The 18,443-nt window shown below is 50.4% G+C and overlaps 3 protein-coding genes across 3 annotated transcripts; 2 read left to right on the top strand and 1 right to left on the bottom strand.

The window, feature by feature from the left end:
- LOC135607337 (ethylene-responsive transcription factor 3-like) lies at positions 1 to 1,203 on the bottom strand. Its single transcript, XM_065099090.1, has one exon. The coding sequence runs from the start codon at positions 953 to 955 to the stop codon at positions 323 to 325; it is 633 nt and encodes a 210-aa protein (XP_064955162.1). The 5' UTR covers positions 956 to 1,203; the 3' UTR covers positions 1 to 322.
- A 2,708-nt stretch (positions 1,204 to 3,911) lies between these two features.
- Positions 3,912 to 17,245, top strand: LOC135586278 (triacylglycerol lipase 2-like). The gene is made up of 5 exons (XM_065097496.1): positions 3,912 to 4,473; positions 4,558 to 4,671; positions 4,750 to 4,856; positions 4,956 to 5,075; positions 17,058 to 17,245. Exons 1-5 carry the CDS (start codon positions 4,282 to 4,284, stop codon positions 17,065 to 17,067), a joined length of 543 nt encoding a protein of 180 aa, XP_064953568.1. The 5' UTR covers positions 3,912 to 4,281; the 3' UTR covers positions 17,068 to 17,245.
- LOC135606670 (triacylglycerol lipase 2-like) lies at positions 17,067 to 18,038 on the top strand. Its single transcript, XM_065097726.1, has 2 exons — positions 17,067 to 17,202; positions 17,719 to 18,038. Exons 1-2 carry the CDS (start codon positions 17,067 to 17,069, stop codon positions 18,036 to 18,038), a joined length of 456 nt encoding a protein of 151 aa, XP_064953798.1.
- Positions 18,039 to 18,443: the final 405 nt, after the last annotated feature.

The raw sequence follows: 18,443 nt of genomic DNA, 5'->3' as shown, positions 1-18,443 counted from the left end.
TAAACTTAAGAGACTTCTTTGGTCTTTTTTTTTTTTCATTTTATCGAATTTGATAGGCATTTGTTTGTACAAGGTAACAAAGGGCAAAAATAGGGCAACAGATCTAATACAAACCTCAGATCTGATCTGATGTCACCCGATCGCTTAATCCTCACCCCTCATAATAGCTTTCAAACCTCAAATCCAACCCCATACAGAAAGATCATGTATAGAAACCGTAAGATCGAAAGTATTTATGAGAGTAGATAGGCGAAACGGCAAGGAGAGAAGGAAATAACCATTTCTTTTAGCTTTTCCCTTCTCTCAGCCCCGGGATCCGGCATCAGAGGCGGAGAGCCGTATCGTGGAGGTCGTCCTCCGAGGGCGGAAGGAGGTTGAGGTCGAAAGCCAGCGGCTGCCGGCACAACGACACGATGTCACCGTCGTCATCGACGACGGAGGAAGAGGAGCCGCAGTCGCTGTGGCAGTCATCGTCGCCGTTGAGTACGCGCGGGGGTGGCGGGGGGTTGACCTGCTTCCTAAGGATCCGCGGACGTATGTGGATCGGCGCCGCCGCGGAGGGGTGCCGCGGGCCGCTGAAGGACTCCACGGTGCTACTGTGACTGCTGGACGTCGGCCGCTGAGGGGGAGGCGGCGGGTGGTGCTGATGTTGGTGATAGAAAGGGAAGTGGGCGGCGGCGGCGGGGAGAGGTGCCGGGGGGAAGGCGGACGGTAAGGAGGGGAAATTGGTCTTGGCCTTCGTGCCGCGAAGGGCTACGGCGGCGGCATCGTAGGCACGCGCCGCGTCCTCGGCAGAATCGAAGGTGCCGAGCCAGACCCGGGTCTTCTTGCATGGGTCCCGGATCTCGGCTGCGAATCGGCCCCAGGGCCGCTTCCGCACGCCTCGGAACCGCGTCCCCGCCGCCCCGCCGACTTCCGCCGGTGGGTGTGCCGCTTCTCCCCGGCCCTTCCGCATCGCCAGCGATCGGATCGTCGCGCACCGGGTAGATCACAACAACTACGGTTCCCCTCTCGTATTCGCAAGGGCAGATCGGATCGGGAGGGGAAGCAGAGAGAAGAGGGGGGAGCCTTAAAAGAAGAGGAGGCTTGAAGACTTCCCCATCTCAAATTCCTTCGCTGGCCATCGTTCGGTTGAGGCCGTCCCCACGAACCGACTCGATCGCGCAATTAGTTTACTTCGCTTCCCCTCTCCTCGGTTAGTTTCGTTCTGCCGCCCGCTCCGCGCCGTTCTTTTATGGCCTGTCTTCGTACCACTGTGGTCTTCTGAAATGACCATAACACCCTTCGTTATCTTTTTGCCCTTTTCTCTTGCATTTCTCTCGCCGCCATTTTATTTGTTTTCATTTATTTCTCAAGCCACCGCGAAGGTCGTATTGCCTATAAATGAAATACTAAAAACCCGTACCCGTTTGTTTACCTTTGCTGTGATTGGACATGGCAGTGGGCCTGCAAATTGGAAGCGCGAAGATGCCTAGAACGGTGAGGAGTAGACGGTGCCGGGCGCGGGGTAGAAATGGAGGATAAAGGAACGGATCGGATCTAAAAACGCGGCTCCGAATCCGATTCCTTCGTAATTGATCTATTTTTTGTTCGACCAAAGCATATAAAATGTGATAGTGGAATGAGATTATACGTCTAATGACATGTATTTGAATATCAATGCATATGAAAAACCTATTCACGGATCATTATTGGACTGATAATTGATTGGAATTATGTTTCTAAAAAAATTAAAATCGTATCGAATGATCTTAAAATCTTACAAAAATAAAAAATAAAACTAAGAAGAAAATTGCGCCTCAGTTGGGTAGTCGAATTCGCGTGATCTCCCGCGTAAACAGAAACGGCAATAGCAAATCGTACGCGCCCCCCAACCCACAACATTAGCGACCGCCCACCCGATGAGCTCGCGCGGGAAAGCCGAACCGCAGGCGCGCCAACCACCCCTCCCGCCACCCCCGCCGAATATTCGCACGCCCGGCTGCGCTCCATCAGTCGAATCACGAAACTACCCTTCTCTAGCGTTTCATTAACGAAAACAACCCCTCCCTCCACTCTCGATTTATAATTAAAAACTATTATTCTTAAGAATGAATAAATCTGAATCACGGATGCGATCCAAATCAAGAATACTGGTTATGGAATTAACATAATTCTTGTAGTAATTTTAGCGTCAGACCTCAGTTCGAAAATAGGGTATAGTTTGCCAAGCACGACAAGGTCAAATATCAATTTTATTATTAAAAGAATATTTAAGAGACAAAAATATATTTATATCGTGAGGTATTCGCGTCCAACGCGTGGAGGTCAGCATCGCCTTCTGCCGCGATACAGATGTGATCGCGGTCCCAAAGCAAACGCGATACTTGGACACGTCGCCCATCGTTTACCGTATTTTATTCGCTCACGCAAGGCGCGTAGTCGGACGCTATTCGGCCACAGCCACCCACGTTGTTGCTTCGGATGGGAAGCAGCGAGGATGAGGTCTTTTCATCGAGGACGGAGGTCCCGCTGCATCCCCCCCGTTTGTTTCTACAGGAATCATATTATAGGTCTTTTAGTGTAGATAGGTTGATATGGGGAGGGGGGGGAGAGCAGTGGGTCGTCTGGCCTCCACGTCGCCTAGTGTTTGGTGCCTTCTCTTTTGGGCTAGTGGGAATTGTTGCAACGAGAACGAGTTGATGCAGATGCAGCAGCTGCACCACCACCCACCACCTGCAAGGAAATGAGAATTAAGGAAGAGAATAACCAGAGTGCTGGCCAACCACGCCACAGGTTGGCGGTCAGTACACGGTGGGAGTCTCGCCCCATCGCCTTCGCGTTATTGCGGTGGGTGGCTCCCTCCGTATCGTTTGCTGGTTACCGCGGGCCCCACTTTGGCCGGCAAGTCAACGCTGGCCGTGCTCGGGGCCTGCTCGCTTACAAAAAAACCGGGGCATGGCCGCCGGTTGGACGCAGCGTCGACGCGGCGGGCGTTACTTCGGCAGGGGGGGGGGGCGGGGAGCGGCTCTCGGAAGGTGGGCCGGTGTCAGCTCGCGGCCTTTCTCGTGGGACGAGGAGACACCGACCGATCGTGGCCGGATCACCGTCGGCCGGACCGGTCAGCGCAGGGCGCAGGTGGCAGACGTGCCTCTGCAGTCCGTCCCAGTCCTGCGAACAGTAGTCTCGATTCAGCTTTATACGTCTAATCTCTGCTCGTTTCATGTTCATATGCTTCCGCTGTTCTCTGAAACATCAGACGCACCTCGCGATATATTTTGTTCATTTATTATGAGAGAGATACAGAACGGGGATTAAAGGGAAGGAAAAAGTAGGGTTGCAAAGAGGAGGAGGAGAGACGGGGGAAAGGTCGGGTGTTGGTTGGTGGAGGCGGCTCATCATCCGTCCCATCCATCCCATTCCTGCGTACAATCCATCCAACTGCTGATCTGTCCCTCCCGTCTTTTCTTCTTTCCTCCTCTCGCTTCTTTTTGCTCTCTTCTAAGGGGCTGCTGCCAACCAGCAAACTTTACCGTACCGCAACGCTCCCCGACATCCATGGCGTCCCCACCGGGGCCAACACCACCCCACTCCTCGCCCCCACCTGTGACCGACGCGCGCGTCCGGTGCAAACCCGGTGCGTACCAAGCCCGCGTCCGCTTCGTCCTCTTCCACCAGCCGTTGTTTTGACCCTCTATTTTTATTCTGCGAAGAACTTGACTCACTGCAAGTGTTGACTGCTGGTTTCGCTTGACTTCCGGTGGATTCTGATAAGATGGACATCGTGGCGGTCCACAATGGTTTCTCTCGAAGCCAGTTCACATGAATGATTTGAATTCTATCGATACTAAATTGCATACATGAACAGTGTTCTTTAAATCCGACACTGATAAGATTACCCGGCACATACAGGTCGGGCCGGGGACTGAAAAGCCCATATTCTGCGACACCGCTCTCTTGGCCCAGTGGTGAGCTTCCTGCTGTGATGCCTTAACAAGATTAATCTAAGAATCCCATGGTGGTGGCAACTTAGCAGCCAACTGCTCCATCACCTCTTTGTCGTGAACCAGTCGGCACACGATTCCAGTACTCCACGGAATCCTTGATGAATGCTAAATGCAAGTGTCTCCGAAGAGAAAACGTTATCTTATACATCAGAATCAGTAGAGCAATGAGTATATATGGCGCAGTGTTCCCATGGCTTCCACTGGATGCTCTACAAGATCAAATAATTTAGCACATTAGTTAGCGACGGCGATTCATCGTGCAATCCCGAGTCGCAGCGGAGACTAATTTGAACTCATGGCTATCGATCTGCTTTCCATGAGAGCAAGGCTTCTTTTTGTTTCTGTTTCAGCAACTGGTGATCAGAATGGCAGTCATCAGTACGAGCACTTGATTCGACAGGTTGTCGCTTCAGATCCTCCTTCGCCTGCAAATGGCGCCTGCAAATCCATCATGGGGACTTACGTCTACAAGTGCGAAGAACATGAAGTACACCATCTCTACGTGTTTGCTTCGTGTCAGGTTCCTGTGTTTCTTTCGTTGAGAAATATTATGTTTTTGTGCTTTCTGCAGGTGACGACAAAAGATGGTTACATCCTTGGCGTGCAGAGGATTCCCATGGGGCGGTCACCGGCACGCAACGGAGGTAGTGGCACGCCGATCTTGCTGCAGCACGGGCTATTCATGGTCTCCGTTCATCTCTAACGCAGTGCTCCTGTTACAACTACAACTGGATGGATATGCGATGACATGCTGTTTCGACAGGATGGTTTGGGATGGCTACTGAGTTCGCCGGATGAATCACTGGGATACATTTTGGCCGACGAGGGATACGATGTTTGGATCGCCAATAGTCGTGGAACAAAGCACAGCCTCGGGCACACCATCTTCTCTTCGGATGATCCGGTTCTTCTCCTAACACAAACACCATGACTGTAGTCATTTATGTCTTCCTAAAACCCTTGTGTTCATCGAAGGAATACTGGGACTGGTCATGGGATGAGCTTGCGGAATACGATCTTCCTGCCACTGTTGAGTACGTTTACGGGCATACGGGAAAGCAGAAGCTTCACTATGCGCGGCATTCTCGGGTGAGCTTTTCCTCTACGGTGGGTGATGAGGATAATAACTACAATAAGACTCGGTTGACGTCAGATGACGCCTCACGCCTCGATCGACGCGATCAGAACATCGATCGAAGTGCATTAACGCATGCTCAGACTCAATCCTTCACGCAATGTCAACACTAGTGTCAGATGCTACCAACCTGCCCCCTGCAAGCGAGCAGCTCAGGAAGCAGTAAGCTTCCCTATAAATACCCTCTCGCTTATCAAGAGAGGGGAGGGGAAAAAACACCCCATAACCACTATCAACTGACTTGATCGTCGGAGGGGTCGGGCCGAGCACCCCGACCCGACCTTTGTGCAGGTGCGAAGTCAAAGGTCCCCACCGCCGAACGCGAAGGCGAGGAGTTGCTGTCCGGAGGAAACGACGACCCTGTCCCAACCACCACATCAGATCACCTCGGCGGACTCGAAGGCCGTCTCGGGAAGATCCCCCATCATCTGGACCCGAACCGAGCCGCGTCGGCCCCGAGGCCTCGGCTCAAAGTTGTTTCCCACAATAGAATGGCGCTAGAAGGAGGGGCCCGAAATGTCGGGTGATCACCCGAGCAGCTCAGATGAGCCCACGGCTGAGAGGTCGCACCCGACTGAAGCCTCTGGGGAACATCCCCCGCACGGAGACCATCGTGATGAACACCCCGCCAAGACCTCCGAGCGATATTGGCGAATATTCAACGACCCGGGCTTGTCGCCGCCCGACGGTGCCCCAGCCGACTCGACACCCGTGTCATCCGAGGCCTTTTAGGACCTCGCCCATCAAGTCCGAGCTCTGATGGATATGGTGCAAACCATTATCCCGCTTGTTTCTCATCCGGCGCACCCGCCTGCGATCGAACCACTACGACGACGCAAGGCGCCCGTTCGGGCCCACATGACACTTCCGGAGCCCCCCACTTCGCCTCGGGTCGGACCGGCCCCACTCGGGGATCTAGTGATGGTAGACCCGAGCGACCGCCCGGAACCCGAGGCACTCTCTTCGGACTCCCTGCGGGCCCAATTGCGCTTCGTCAGCCAGCTACTCGACGAGGTGCAGAATGAGCTTCGCAGGTCCAAGGGAGAACTCGGGGAGTGCGCACACCAGGGATCTCCCTTCACGCCTGAGATACGGGATCAGACAGTCCCCCTGGACTTCCAGCTCCCCTCTCTGGATGCTTACGATGGCTCCACCGACCCTGCGAACCACGTAGCCGCTTTCCGCGCCCAAATGGCGCTGTATGGAACCTATGACGCTTTGATGTGCAGGGCGTTTCCCACCACTCTGAGAGGGCCGGCCCACGCGTGGTACGTCGGCTTGAAGACCGGAATGATCACGTCCTTCGACCAGCTCGTCAAGGACTTCGACCTCCACTTCGTGGCCTATGTACAATCGAAGCCTTCCGCGGCGCTTCTCCTCGGACTCAACCAAAGGGAGGACGAGCCCCTCTCACATTTTGTGGATCGCTTTGCCACAAAAATCTGGGGCTTATCGGACACTCACCCCTCTCTGTTAGTGCAGGCGTTTATGATAGGCCTACGACCTTCGAGATTCCTCTGGTCCCTCGCGGAGCGACTGTTGGGAAATCATTGGGGGGCGACATCATATGCACAGCGGAAGAACAAGAAAACAAAAATCCCCGATTCCCAAAAAGATATTCGTCGTCGTGAGAAGATTGGTGCGCAAAAAATCCGCAAAACACAAAACTGTGTATAGAGATTGTGTTACCTAGGGAGATCGTATATCCCTGTTTCCTTGCGGATCCTTAGGAGAGGGTGAAGGAGGTCAAGCGTCCTCCTCTCTAGCGGTGATCCACACAGCAGGGTTGCGACGACGCTCCTCAAAACTCCAGGCCTACTCTGAGGTGGAGAGGGAGAGGAGAATAGGAAAGGCAAGCAAAGACTCTAACCTATGAGGCTGTGAATCCCTCCTATTTATAGAGATCCCGTGTCAAACCCTAATGGGTCCTTCCCTAGTGGGTATTGGATCTGCATCCAATAAGACAAGGGCTCCGTCGGATATCTCATATCCGAACCTCTACTCATCGCAATGCCTACCATATGTGTGTGACCCTCTAGGCCCAATATCGAGTTGGCCGTGAGTCATACCTATCAGAACTCCTTCTAACTCAGTGAATTATTATCTCTAGAATAATTCACTCGACTCATCGACTACGGACGTACTAGGCCACTACGCCATAGTCCCCAGACGATACAGGGGAATCCAATCCATTGGACCTGTCTGTCCTTAGTTACCATGTACCTATAGTCCCTCATCCATCTAATATCCCTGAGACCGTATATCGAGCATGGTGCTGTCAGACCCATACGGTTTCTACTCGAGTCTCGCTCTAATCGGATTCTCCCGGAGAACTCTTTCTCTCTCAACCCGAATGACCCTGGCCAGGGATTTGTCTGAGCAAGAACACATAGGATATTCCTCTCATGACGCCGAGAGTGGATGATCCTCTATTGACACTCAATAGCCCTCGTAAGGTCGACTACCACTCCCAATGACCAGCTGTACTAGATCTGGGGACAGCCAAACCTATAAGTCTGGTATCAAAGAGTGGAGCACTCATACAGGACATCCTTAGTGTCTCAAGTCTAAGGACTAGATACACCACTAGGACTACGGAATCACTGTCTGACAATAAGGCATTATCAACCATCCAGCATTCCGTAAGCGGATCAATCAGTGAACTCATTCTCCAATGAGCACCTATACTGTATCCCTAGTGTTCCTACACGAGCAGCTATGAGACCAGCTGCATCCATCATATGGACGGGTATACAGCACACCAGTCTATCCGGTTATCACGATGTCCCTCTCGAGTAACCTATGACCGGGATTATTTAGGATATGTGTTTAAAGGTGAATCGATCTCATTATCGTGATCTCATCATGATCCGATTCCCATTGCACAAATCCAAGGACATCACAATATATATATGCATTTATGCAATAGTTATAAAGTGATATACGCCAAAATATAATAAGCAAAAAGATTCTGTATCAAGTCACACGTGCCATCACTCACGTGATTGGCTTGCTGGGCACCTATGACTAGCAATCTCCCACTTGACCTAAAGCCAATCACCTATGTGTCTGATCCCCATCAGACTCCTGTGACGCTCAAAGACAATATGAGACAACGGCTTTGTCAGTGGATCTGCAATGTTATCTTCGGATGGAACTCTTTCCACTACTACATCTCCTCGGGTTACGATCTCTCTTATAAGCTGGAACCTCCTCAGAACACTTCTGATGAGACCCGGGTTCCCTTATTTGAGTAATCACCCCATAGTTGTCGCAATATAAGGAAGTCGACTTGTCGCTATCTGTATCGACTCCCAAATCTGTGATGAACTTCTTCACCCAAACTCCCTCCTTTGCTGCATCTGATGCAGCAATGTACTCCGTCTCTGTGATCGAGTCAGCAGTGGTATCTTGCTTGGAACTCTTCTAGCATACTGCTCCTCCATTCAAGGTGTACACATACCCTGAATTCGACTTGCTATCATCGACATCAAACTGAAAACTTGAGTCAGTGTAGCCTTCAACCTTAAGGCTATTACCTCCATATACTAGTAAAAGATCCTTAGTCCTTCTCAAGTACTTAAGGATACACTTTACTGCTTTCCAGTGCTCCAAGCCCGGATCCGCCTGATACCTGCTCGTGACACTCAGAGTATGCGCTATGTCAGGCCTAGTACATAGCATGACATACATGATAGACCCTATTGCTGAGGTATAAGGTATTATATTCATGTTTGCCCTTTGGAATTTTCCATGCCAAACCTTTTGACAATGGTTTCTATGTACCTGGACTGGGACAAGCCAAGCATCCTCTTGGATCTATCTCTATAGATTCTAATCCCCAAGATATAAGATGCTTCCCCTAAGTCTTTTATGGAGAAGTGTCTAGATAACCAAGTCTTTACTGTGGATTGCATTCCTACATCATTCCCAATGATGAGGATGTCATCCACATATAACACCAAAAAGGTGATAGCGCTCCCACTTACCTTCCTGTATACACAAGGCTCATCTTCGTTCTTAACGAAGTGATAAGATCTGATTGCCTCATCAAATCTTATGTTCCAACTTTGGGAAGCTTGCTTTAGTCCATAAATGGATCTAAGTAACCTACACACCTTATCTGGGTAGTTCTTGGACACGAATCCCTCAGGTTGCATCATATACACCTCCTCCTCGAGGTTCCCGTTGAGGAATGCGGTTTTCATATCCATCTGTCAGATCTCATAATCATAGTGTGCTGCAATAGCCAATAGAATTCTGATTGATTTTAGCATTGCTACGGGTGAGAAAGTTTCGTCGTAGTCAACACCTTGCCTTTGACGATACCCCTTAGCCACTAGCCTTGCTTTATAGGTCTTTACCTTTCTATCTACTCCGATCTTTTTCTTAAAGATCCATTTGCAACCGATGGGTACAATACCTTCGGGCGCATCAACTAGGTTCCAAACCTTATTGGAGTACATAGAATCCATCTCAGAATTCATGGCTTCTTGCCACTTTCCGGAGTCTATACTCATAATAGCCTCATCGTAGGTCTGAGGATCAATATCCTCAGCATCCTCTCCTCTAATATGTCCCACATATCTCTCAGGAGGATGAGATACTCTATCAGACCTGCGTAAAGTTGAAACTTGTGTATTAGGTACCTGAACAGACTCGGGCTGTAGAGTGGTGCTTGAGCTTGGTTCTCTAACTTCGCTCAACTCTATCATTCTCCCACTGTCTCCGCCAAGAATGTGTTCCTTCTCAAGGAACACTGCTCTCTTAGCTACAAAGACATTTTTGTCCTCGAGATGATAGAAATAATACCCACAAGTTTCCTTGGGGTATCCCACAAATATGCATCGCTTTGTCCTTGATTCTAACTTATCGGGGTTGTGTCTTTTAACGTGGGCTGGGCAGCCCCAAATCTTAACAACCTTAAGATCAGGCTTCTTCCCTTTCCATATCTCATATGGTGTAGACACTACCAACTTAGTTGGAACTCTGTTCAGAAGGTAAGCTGCGGTTTCTAGGGCATATCCCTAGAATAAGATGGGTAGGTCAGTGAAACTCATCATGGACCGTACCATATCTAATAATGTACGATTTCTCCTTTCAGAGACACCATTGAGCTGAGATGTATAAGGAGGTGTCCATTGGGATAATATCCCATGGTCCTTGAGGAACTGAGTAAACTCTGTACTTAAGTACTCACCTCCTCGATCTGATCGAAGAGTTTTGATACTCTTTCCAGTCTGGTTCTCCACCTCATTCTTATACTCTCTGAATTTCTCAAAGGCCTCGGACTTGTACTTCATTAAATACACATATCCATACCTTGAGAAATCATCAGTAAATGTAATGAAGTAGGAGTAACCTCCAATGGCATGAGTTGACATGGGTCCACATACATCACTATGTATGAGTTCCAACAACTCAGTGGCTCTCTCTCCAGTTCTACTAAATGGAGATTTGGTTAGTTTTCCACGAATGCAAGGCTCACAAGTTGCATATGACATATAGTCGAATGGATCTAGATATCCACCATTTAGCAACTTTTGAATCCTTCTTTCATGGATGTGACCTAGCCTACAATGCCACAGGTATGCACTGTTCAACTCATCTCGTTTCCTTTTGGACACATTTACATTCATGATATGTGGAGTGGTGTCTAACATAAATAAACCATTATGCAATGTTCCTTTCGTGATGATCTTATCATCTAATAATATCGAACAACCATTGTTCTCAAAAATAAATTTATATCCACTAACTGTTAAACATGAAATGGAGATAATGTTTTTGATAATAGAAGGAACAAAATAACATATATCTAATACAATAAAAGCTCCACTAGGCAGATGTAGGGCGACCTCGCCAACAGCTAATACAGCAACTTTTGCTCCATTACCCATCTTGAGGTCCATCTCGCCTCTCTCTAGTCTCCTAGGCCTTGCCAGAACCTGCAACGAATTGCATATATGATAAGCACTACCGGTATCCAATACCCATGTGTTATCATAAGAGTCTGACAAATGGAGACTGATCATGAATGTACCTGAAGCTTCATCAAGCTTTTGTTTCGCCCTTTCTGCAAGGTACTCTTTGCAGTTTCTCTTCCCATGCCCATCTTTACCACAGTGGAAGCACTGGCCTTTGTCCTTTGCTGGGTCTTTCTTAGCAACCTTTGCTTTACCTTGTTTGCCCTTGCCCTTTCCCTTCTTAAGGGACCTTTCTGCTTTCCTTTTCTTTCTGGTCTCACCAATGTAGAGAACTGGCTTCTCTTTCTTAATAGTACTCTCTGCCTCCCTCAACATATTGAGGAGCTCTGGGAGAGTCACCTCAAGCTTGTTCATATTAAAATTCATTATGAACTGTGAAAAGGAATCTGGTAGAGACTGAAGCACAATGTCCACACACAAGTTATCCTCTAGGACCATTCCTAGACTTGTGAGTTTCTCTATCCACTCAATCATCTTTAGGAAATTGTTCTGAACCGGTGTCCCCTCAGTCATCCTAGCACGGAAAAGGCTCTTGGATATCTCATATCGTTGAGTCCTTCCCTGTTCCTCAAACAATTTGCGGACATGTAGGAGAATGGATCTGGCATCCATCTTTTCATGTTGTCTCTGTAACTCTGGAGTCATAGAGCCCAACATATAGCACTGAGCAAGAGTGGAGTCATCAATGTACTTCACGTAGCGAGCGATCTCATCCTCGCTTGCCCCTTCTTCGGGCGTAGGCATCACTGTATCAAGGACGTACACGATTTTCTCCGCTGTGAGAACAATTCTCAAGTTACGAAGCCAATCCGTATAATTTGGACCAGTGAGGCGGTTGACATCAAGTATGCCACGTAAGGGATTTGAAAGCGACATTTTCTGAAAATAAAGATGTAGCAGAAATGAATAACATGCAGATTTTGCAAGAAATAAACTATCAAGATATGGACTTCTATCTTAATATGCTCCCACTATGTTACTATCGAGTCACGCGACACCCTCAGCACGTAAAACGGAAGTCTCCGGCAGACTTTTAGTGGGGATCAGGATCCAATCAGCGTCTTAGTGTAACCTCGAGGGACTCGACCAATCACACTAAGCCTAAAAGGTAGGCAACTCTTGCCGATCACAACTCCTTATGATTCCCGTCCTGTTCGGCCTCCGAATCACCATGGCCTCGAGGGACTCAACCAAGCATACCATGCCCTCAGGTCACCGGTGACATCTCTATGTCGTAAGCAAGATAGCGAATCGCGATATAGGTGAGTCTCGAGGGACTCGACCAACTCAACCTACACCGGGATTCGGTTCCTACTCATAACGATGGAAGGCCACGTGGGTCAATCTAATTGCCTCACGTTTACCGACTTAATATTATCGAGAGATGTTTCTATAATTTGGTCTCCTAATATGACATGTCACACATAGATATATTTAATATATATCTACATCGCATGCAAATATATATACATATCTAGTATGTGTATAAGCAATCACATCAGATGATCATGGACCACAACCTAATATGATTAGGCCCGAGCCAGTAGACCTAATCACTCACATCAAGATCTATGTGTGCAACGGTGCATCTCCATGCCCTATGATCGTCCATCTCGTCCTCGTCGGTTTCGTCGACATCTTGATGCATCTCCATGCATCACGATCGTCCATCTCGTGGGTCCCGCTATCGCATCCACGCTCCCGCTGCACCTCCTCATATGATTACAACTTAATCATAGGCACGCAGGCCCGACAATAAACGAGAAATATAATGAAGGTTCGCAGACCTCAATAATAATAATCACAAGTACACACATCACACGGTCCATGATCATCCGTCCACACATCATACATCACATGTATAAATAATCATCATCATGTAGGACTACTAGATAATAATAAAAATAATAATCAACTAAACCTTTTAATTAATTAATATTTTCTGAAATCAGGGATATGTATGGAATTTCTCAATTCATAAGGGTATTTTCGTAATTTGGACAAAAGACAGAAATTGAAATTTCTCAAATTCATAGGGGCAAAACTGTCATTTTGCCCAAAACCCTAATTCCCTCTTTCTGCTGCCGCTGCCGCCGCCGCCACCCTGCTGGCGACGGCCTGTGCGGCGGGGCGAGGGCGCTGCCCTCGCCTGCAGGCGGCACGCCCGTTGGCGGCGCTGCCGCTGCAGGTGGGCTCCCCTTTCGGGCGCCGCTGCCTCCGCAGGCGGTGCTGTCCGCCGGGCGGCCACCCCTGTGGGGGGGGGGGGGGGGGGGGGGAGGTTGGGTTTCGCCCGCGGGAGCAGCGGCGGCAGGCGTCGCTGCCCTGCGGCGCCTCTGCCTGTGGGCTGCCAGCAGCAAGCATGCTGCAAGCAGACCGCCGGCCGGCTGCTACAGGCATAGCGCTTGCGCATGCGCCAGCGTTGTGCTGCCTGGCTGCGGTTGCGGCTGCCGCTGCAGGTGGCTGCAGGCATGCAGATCGAGGGCAGCAACTGTTGCTGCCCTTCCTCGCTTTTGCGTCAACGATTTTGACGTCAAAATTCTTCCTAAACACAATACACGTAGTTCAAAACCAATCATTCGCACGAACAACCTGGCTCTGATACCACTGTTGGGAAATCATTGGGGGGCGACATCATATGCACAGCGGAAGAACAAGAAAACAAAAATCCCTGATTCCCAAAAACATGTTCGTCGTCGTGCGAAGATTGGTGCGCAAAAAATCCGCAAAACACAAAACTGCGTATAGAGATTGTGTTACCTAGGGAGATCGTATATCCCTGTTTCCTTGCGGATCCTTAGGAGAGGGTGAAGGAGGTCAAGCGTCCTCCTCTCTAGCGGTGATCCACACAGCAGGGTTGCGACGACGCTCCTCAAAACTCCAGGCCTACTCTGAGGTGGAGAGGGAGAGGAGAATAGGAAAGGCAAGCAAAGACTCTAGCCTATGAGGCTGTGAATCCCTCCTATTTATAGAGATCCCGTGTCAAACCCTAATGGGTCCTTCCCTAGTGGGTATTGGATCTGCATCCAATAAGACAAGGGCTCCGTCGGATATCTCATATCCGAACCTCTACTCATCGCAATGCCTACCATATATGTGTGACCCTCTAGGCCCAATATCGAGCTGGCCGTGAGTCATACCTGTCAGAACTCCTTCTAACTCAGTGAATTATTATCTCTGTAATAATTCACTCGACTCATCGACTACGGATGTACTAGGCCACTACGCCGTAGTCCCCAAACGATACAGGGGAATCCAATCCATTGGACCTGTCTGTCCTCAGTTACCATGTACCTATAGTCCCTCATCCATCTAATATCCCTAAGACCGTATATCGAGCATGGTGCTGTCAGACCCATACGGTTTCTACTCGAGTCTCGCTCTAATCGGATTCTCCCGGAGAACTCTTTCTCTCTCAACCCGAATGACCCTGGCCAGGGATTTGTCTGAGCAAGAACACATAGGATATTCCTCTCATGACGCCGAGAGTGGATGATCCTCTATTGATACTCAATAGCCCTCGTAAGGTCGACTACCACTCCCAATGACCAGCTGTACTAGATCTGGGGACAGCCAAACCTATAAGTCTGGTATCAAAGAGTGGAGCACTCATACAGGACATCCTTGGTGTCTCAAGTCTAAGGACCAGATACACCACTAGGACTACGGAATCACTATCTGACAATAAGGCATCATCAACCATCCAGCATTCCGTAAGCGGATCAATAAGTGAACTTATTCTCCAATGAGCACTTGTACTGTATCCCTAGTGTCCCTACACGAGCAGCTATGAGACCAGCTGCATCCATCATATGGACGGGTATACAGCACACCAGTCTATCCGGTTATCACGATGTCCCTCTCGAGTAACCTATGACCGGGATTATTTAGGATATGTGTTTAAAGGTGAATCGATCTCATCATCGTGATCTCATCACGATCCGATTCCCATTGCACAAATCCAAGGACATCACAATATATATATGCATTTATGCAATAGTTATAAAGTGATATACGCCAAAATATAATAAGCAAAAAGATTCTGTATCAAGTCACACGTGCCATCACTCACGTGATTGGCTTGCTGGGCACCTATGACTAGCAGCGACCTCCCGCCACGGTGCCAGAGATGCTCCAACGGGCTAACCGGTACATCGCAGCGGAGGCCTGGGCGACCGTGAGGAGAAGGGACGACTTTTGACAGCGGGCTCCATAGAAGAGGTCGAGCACCCGCGGTGGCTATCCGATGTAGTCCTCGTGAAAAAAAATCTAGGCCCTGCATTAGTCTCTTCCGAGCGAAGGTTCAGTATCTGCCTGACCGCCTCTCGGCTCGCGGTTAGCCCCGGCCTAAACCCTTTCTACACAGCTTGGTCGTAGACTACCCGAGTCCACCTCGGCGCGACCTGCACGCCTGAGCCGTGTCCCTCGGCCTAAGCCGTATCCCTCGACCGAAGACTGCCGAGTCCGCCTCAGCGCGCCCTGCCCGCCTGAGTCGTGTCCCTCGACCTGAGCCACGTCCCTCGGCCGAAGACTGCAGGAGTCCACCTCAGCGTGGCCTGCCCGCCTGAGCCACGTCCCTCGGCCGAGGACTGCCCGAGTCCACCTTAGCGCGGCCTGCCCGCTTGAGCCGTGTCCCTCGACCTGAACCACGTCCCTTGGTCGAAGACTGCCGAGCCCCCCTCAGGGCGGCCTCCCCACCTGAGCTGTATCTCTCGGTCGTAGACTGTCGAGTTCCCCTCAGGGCGGCCTCCCCGCCTGAGCCGTGTCCCTCGGCCATAGACTGTCGAGCCCCACCTCAGGGCAGCTTCCTTGCCTAAGCCGTATCCCCGAGGCCATGCCTGCGTCATGCTTCTCGGCCGCATGTTCCCCGAGACCACACCTGTGCGGCCAGCCCGCCTACGTCGTGCTCCTCGACCGCATGTTCCCCGAGACCACACCTGCGCGGCCAACCCGCCTGCGTCGTGCTCCTCGGCTCCATGCTCCCCAAGACCACGCCTGCGCGGCCTGCCCGCCTGCATCATGCTCCCCGGCTCCATGCTCCCCGAGACCACGCCTGTGCGGCCTGCGTCGTGCTCCTCAGCTCCATGCCCCCCGAGACCACACTTGCGCGGCCAGCCCGCCTGCGTCGTGCTCCTCGGTCGCCCATTGCCCGAGCCTCTGCTTGGCCTACTCTACTGAGTGTGCTTCTCGGCCGCATACTATCCGGGGTCACCGCCGCACTTCCAACCCTCCTTAGTTGCTAGACTCCACGATTCCCACACCTCTAGCAACGGACCGACAAAACGCCCGGCTAGGACAGTTTCTCAAAGCCAGAGCCATGCCTCGGACTCCCGTTACAGCAACCGACACATAGCTTCTTTCGGGGGGGGAATATGATGAGGATAATAACTATGATAAGACTCGGCTAACGTCAGATGACGCCTCACGCCTCGATCGACGCGACAGCACCTGGTCAAACAGACTAGAACGTCGGCTGAGGCACATTAACGCCTGCTCAGGCTCAATCCTTCACGCCACGCCAATACTAGTGTCAGACGCTACCAGCTTGCCCCCTGCAAGCGGGCAGCTTAGGAAGCAGTAAGCTTCCCTATAAATACCCTCTCGCTCATCAAGAGAAGGGAGGGGAAAAAACACCCCCTAACCACTATCAACTGACTTAATCGTCGGAGGGGTCGGGCCGAGCACCCTGACTCGACCTTTGTGCAGGTGCGAAGTCGAAGGTCCCCATCGCCGGACGCGAAGGCGAGAAGTTCCTGCCCGGAGGAAACGACGACCCTGTCTCGACCACCGCATCATATCACCTCGGCGGACTCGAAGGCCGTCTCAGGAAGATCACCTGTCATCCGGATCCGAACCGAACCGCGTCGGCCTCGGCTCAAAATTGTTTCCCACGATAGTGGGTATGACAGGTGTTGGAACCGTGGATGACGACAACGTTCTTTAATCTGTTAGGGAACTCTGATGGCTCTCGCAGCCTTCTGCCATTCTGAGCTGCAAGAGATGGTGAGATCAGCTGTCTTGCTCTCCCCCACCGCTTACTTGAACCTGATCGGACCCGCTTTTGTGAGGATTGGAGTGGAACTTTTTTGTGCCAGAGGTAAATATATGGGACTCTCAAATCTTCATTCAAGGATGCATTCGTGCTTCAGAATCATACCTTTTGGCTTGTTTGCAGATCTTTAACCGGATGGGTGTTCGTCGCTTCTTTCCATTCGGGTGAGTGATCTTCTCTTTCTGCACTCTGTAACTATCGGGTCATAGCACGTTGTATATGTCCACATGACAGGTCATATTTGAACGATCGTCTATTCAAAATCTGCTGGCTTCCTGGAATTAGCTGCCTACATTTGCTAACAGCTTACGCAGGTTCTTTCTCTTCATCCTACTTATTCTACTCCTCTCTCTAAACCCCGCTAACCATTTGGCTTCTGAATCCTCCAACTCCAGGCAAGAACTGCTGTCTCAGTTCTTCAGCGGCTCATCGTTATCTGGAGCATGGACTGCAGCCTACTGCCACGAAGAACATAATCCACTTGTCTCAGAGTAGCCCTCTCTCTTGCTAGCGTTTCCTCGTTCATGCTGGTGATGATGACTTTGTCTGCTTTCTTACTAGTGATCCGACGAGGCACCCTAGCCAAGTTCGATTACGACGACTGCGACAAGAACACGAAGCATTACGGGCAAGAGGTTCCTCCGGCTTACGTCATCTCGTCCTTCCCCCATGACCTTCCTCTACTGCTGGGTTACGGGGGGGAAGACGGCCTCTCCGATGGTGGCGATGGCTTGCGCTTGATGGATGGCCTCAGGTTTCACGACCAGCACAAGTTGACCGTTCTGTATCGGCTCGACTATGGCCATGACGACTTCATCATGGCCGTCAATGCCAAGCAGTTAGTATATGACCGGGTGATTGGCTTCTCGAAGCTCCACTGAGCATGTCAACTCCCAGTGTAGGAACATATCGCCACGTCGTTGGATTGAGCTCACTTTAGATCGCTTCATTTTGCCTGAAATAAGTGGAGACAGAAATGTTTTAGATATTTAGTGTCAATTGAAAAAGCAATGCATGCGCTCAATCGCGTACCTTCCGCGATGCGTCCTCCTCATATCTCCTGGCGCTTTCAAGAAGTTTCTAGAACGAGATGGGATCCACCACTTCCTGTACCTCACACATTTCATGCAATCCCCACCACCGAAATCACAAGATAACAATTCGTTGAACCCAAAAACTGCAAGTGCAGGATGCGCTGCTTCACAAAAACCAGGATTCGGAAATAAGCTCCGTGATGCACCCACGTGTCGTTAACGTAGTGGCCGGAGTTTCCGCATTTGGACGTG

This window comes from Musa acuminata, chromosome BXJ2-3, assembly GCF_036884655.1.
Source record: "Musa acuminata AAA Group cultivar baxijiao chromosome BXJ2-3, Cavendish_Baxijiao_AAA, whole genome shotgun sequence".
Taxonomy (NCBI): domain Eukaryota; kingdom Viridiplantae; phylum Streptophyta; class Magnoliopsida; order Zingiberales; family Musaceae; genus Musa; species Musa acuminata.
The sequence above is the reverse complement of the archived record's forward strand: the minus strand, read 5'-3'. Positions and strand labels throughout refer to the sequence as shown.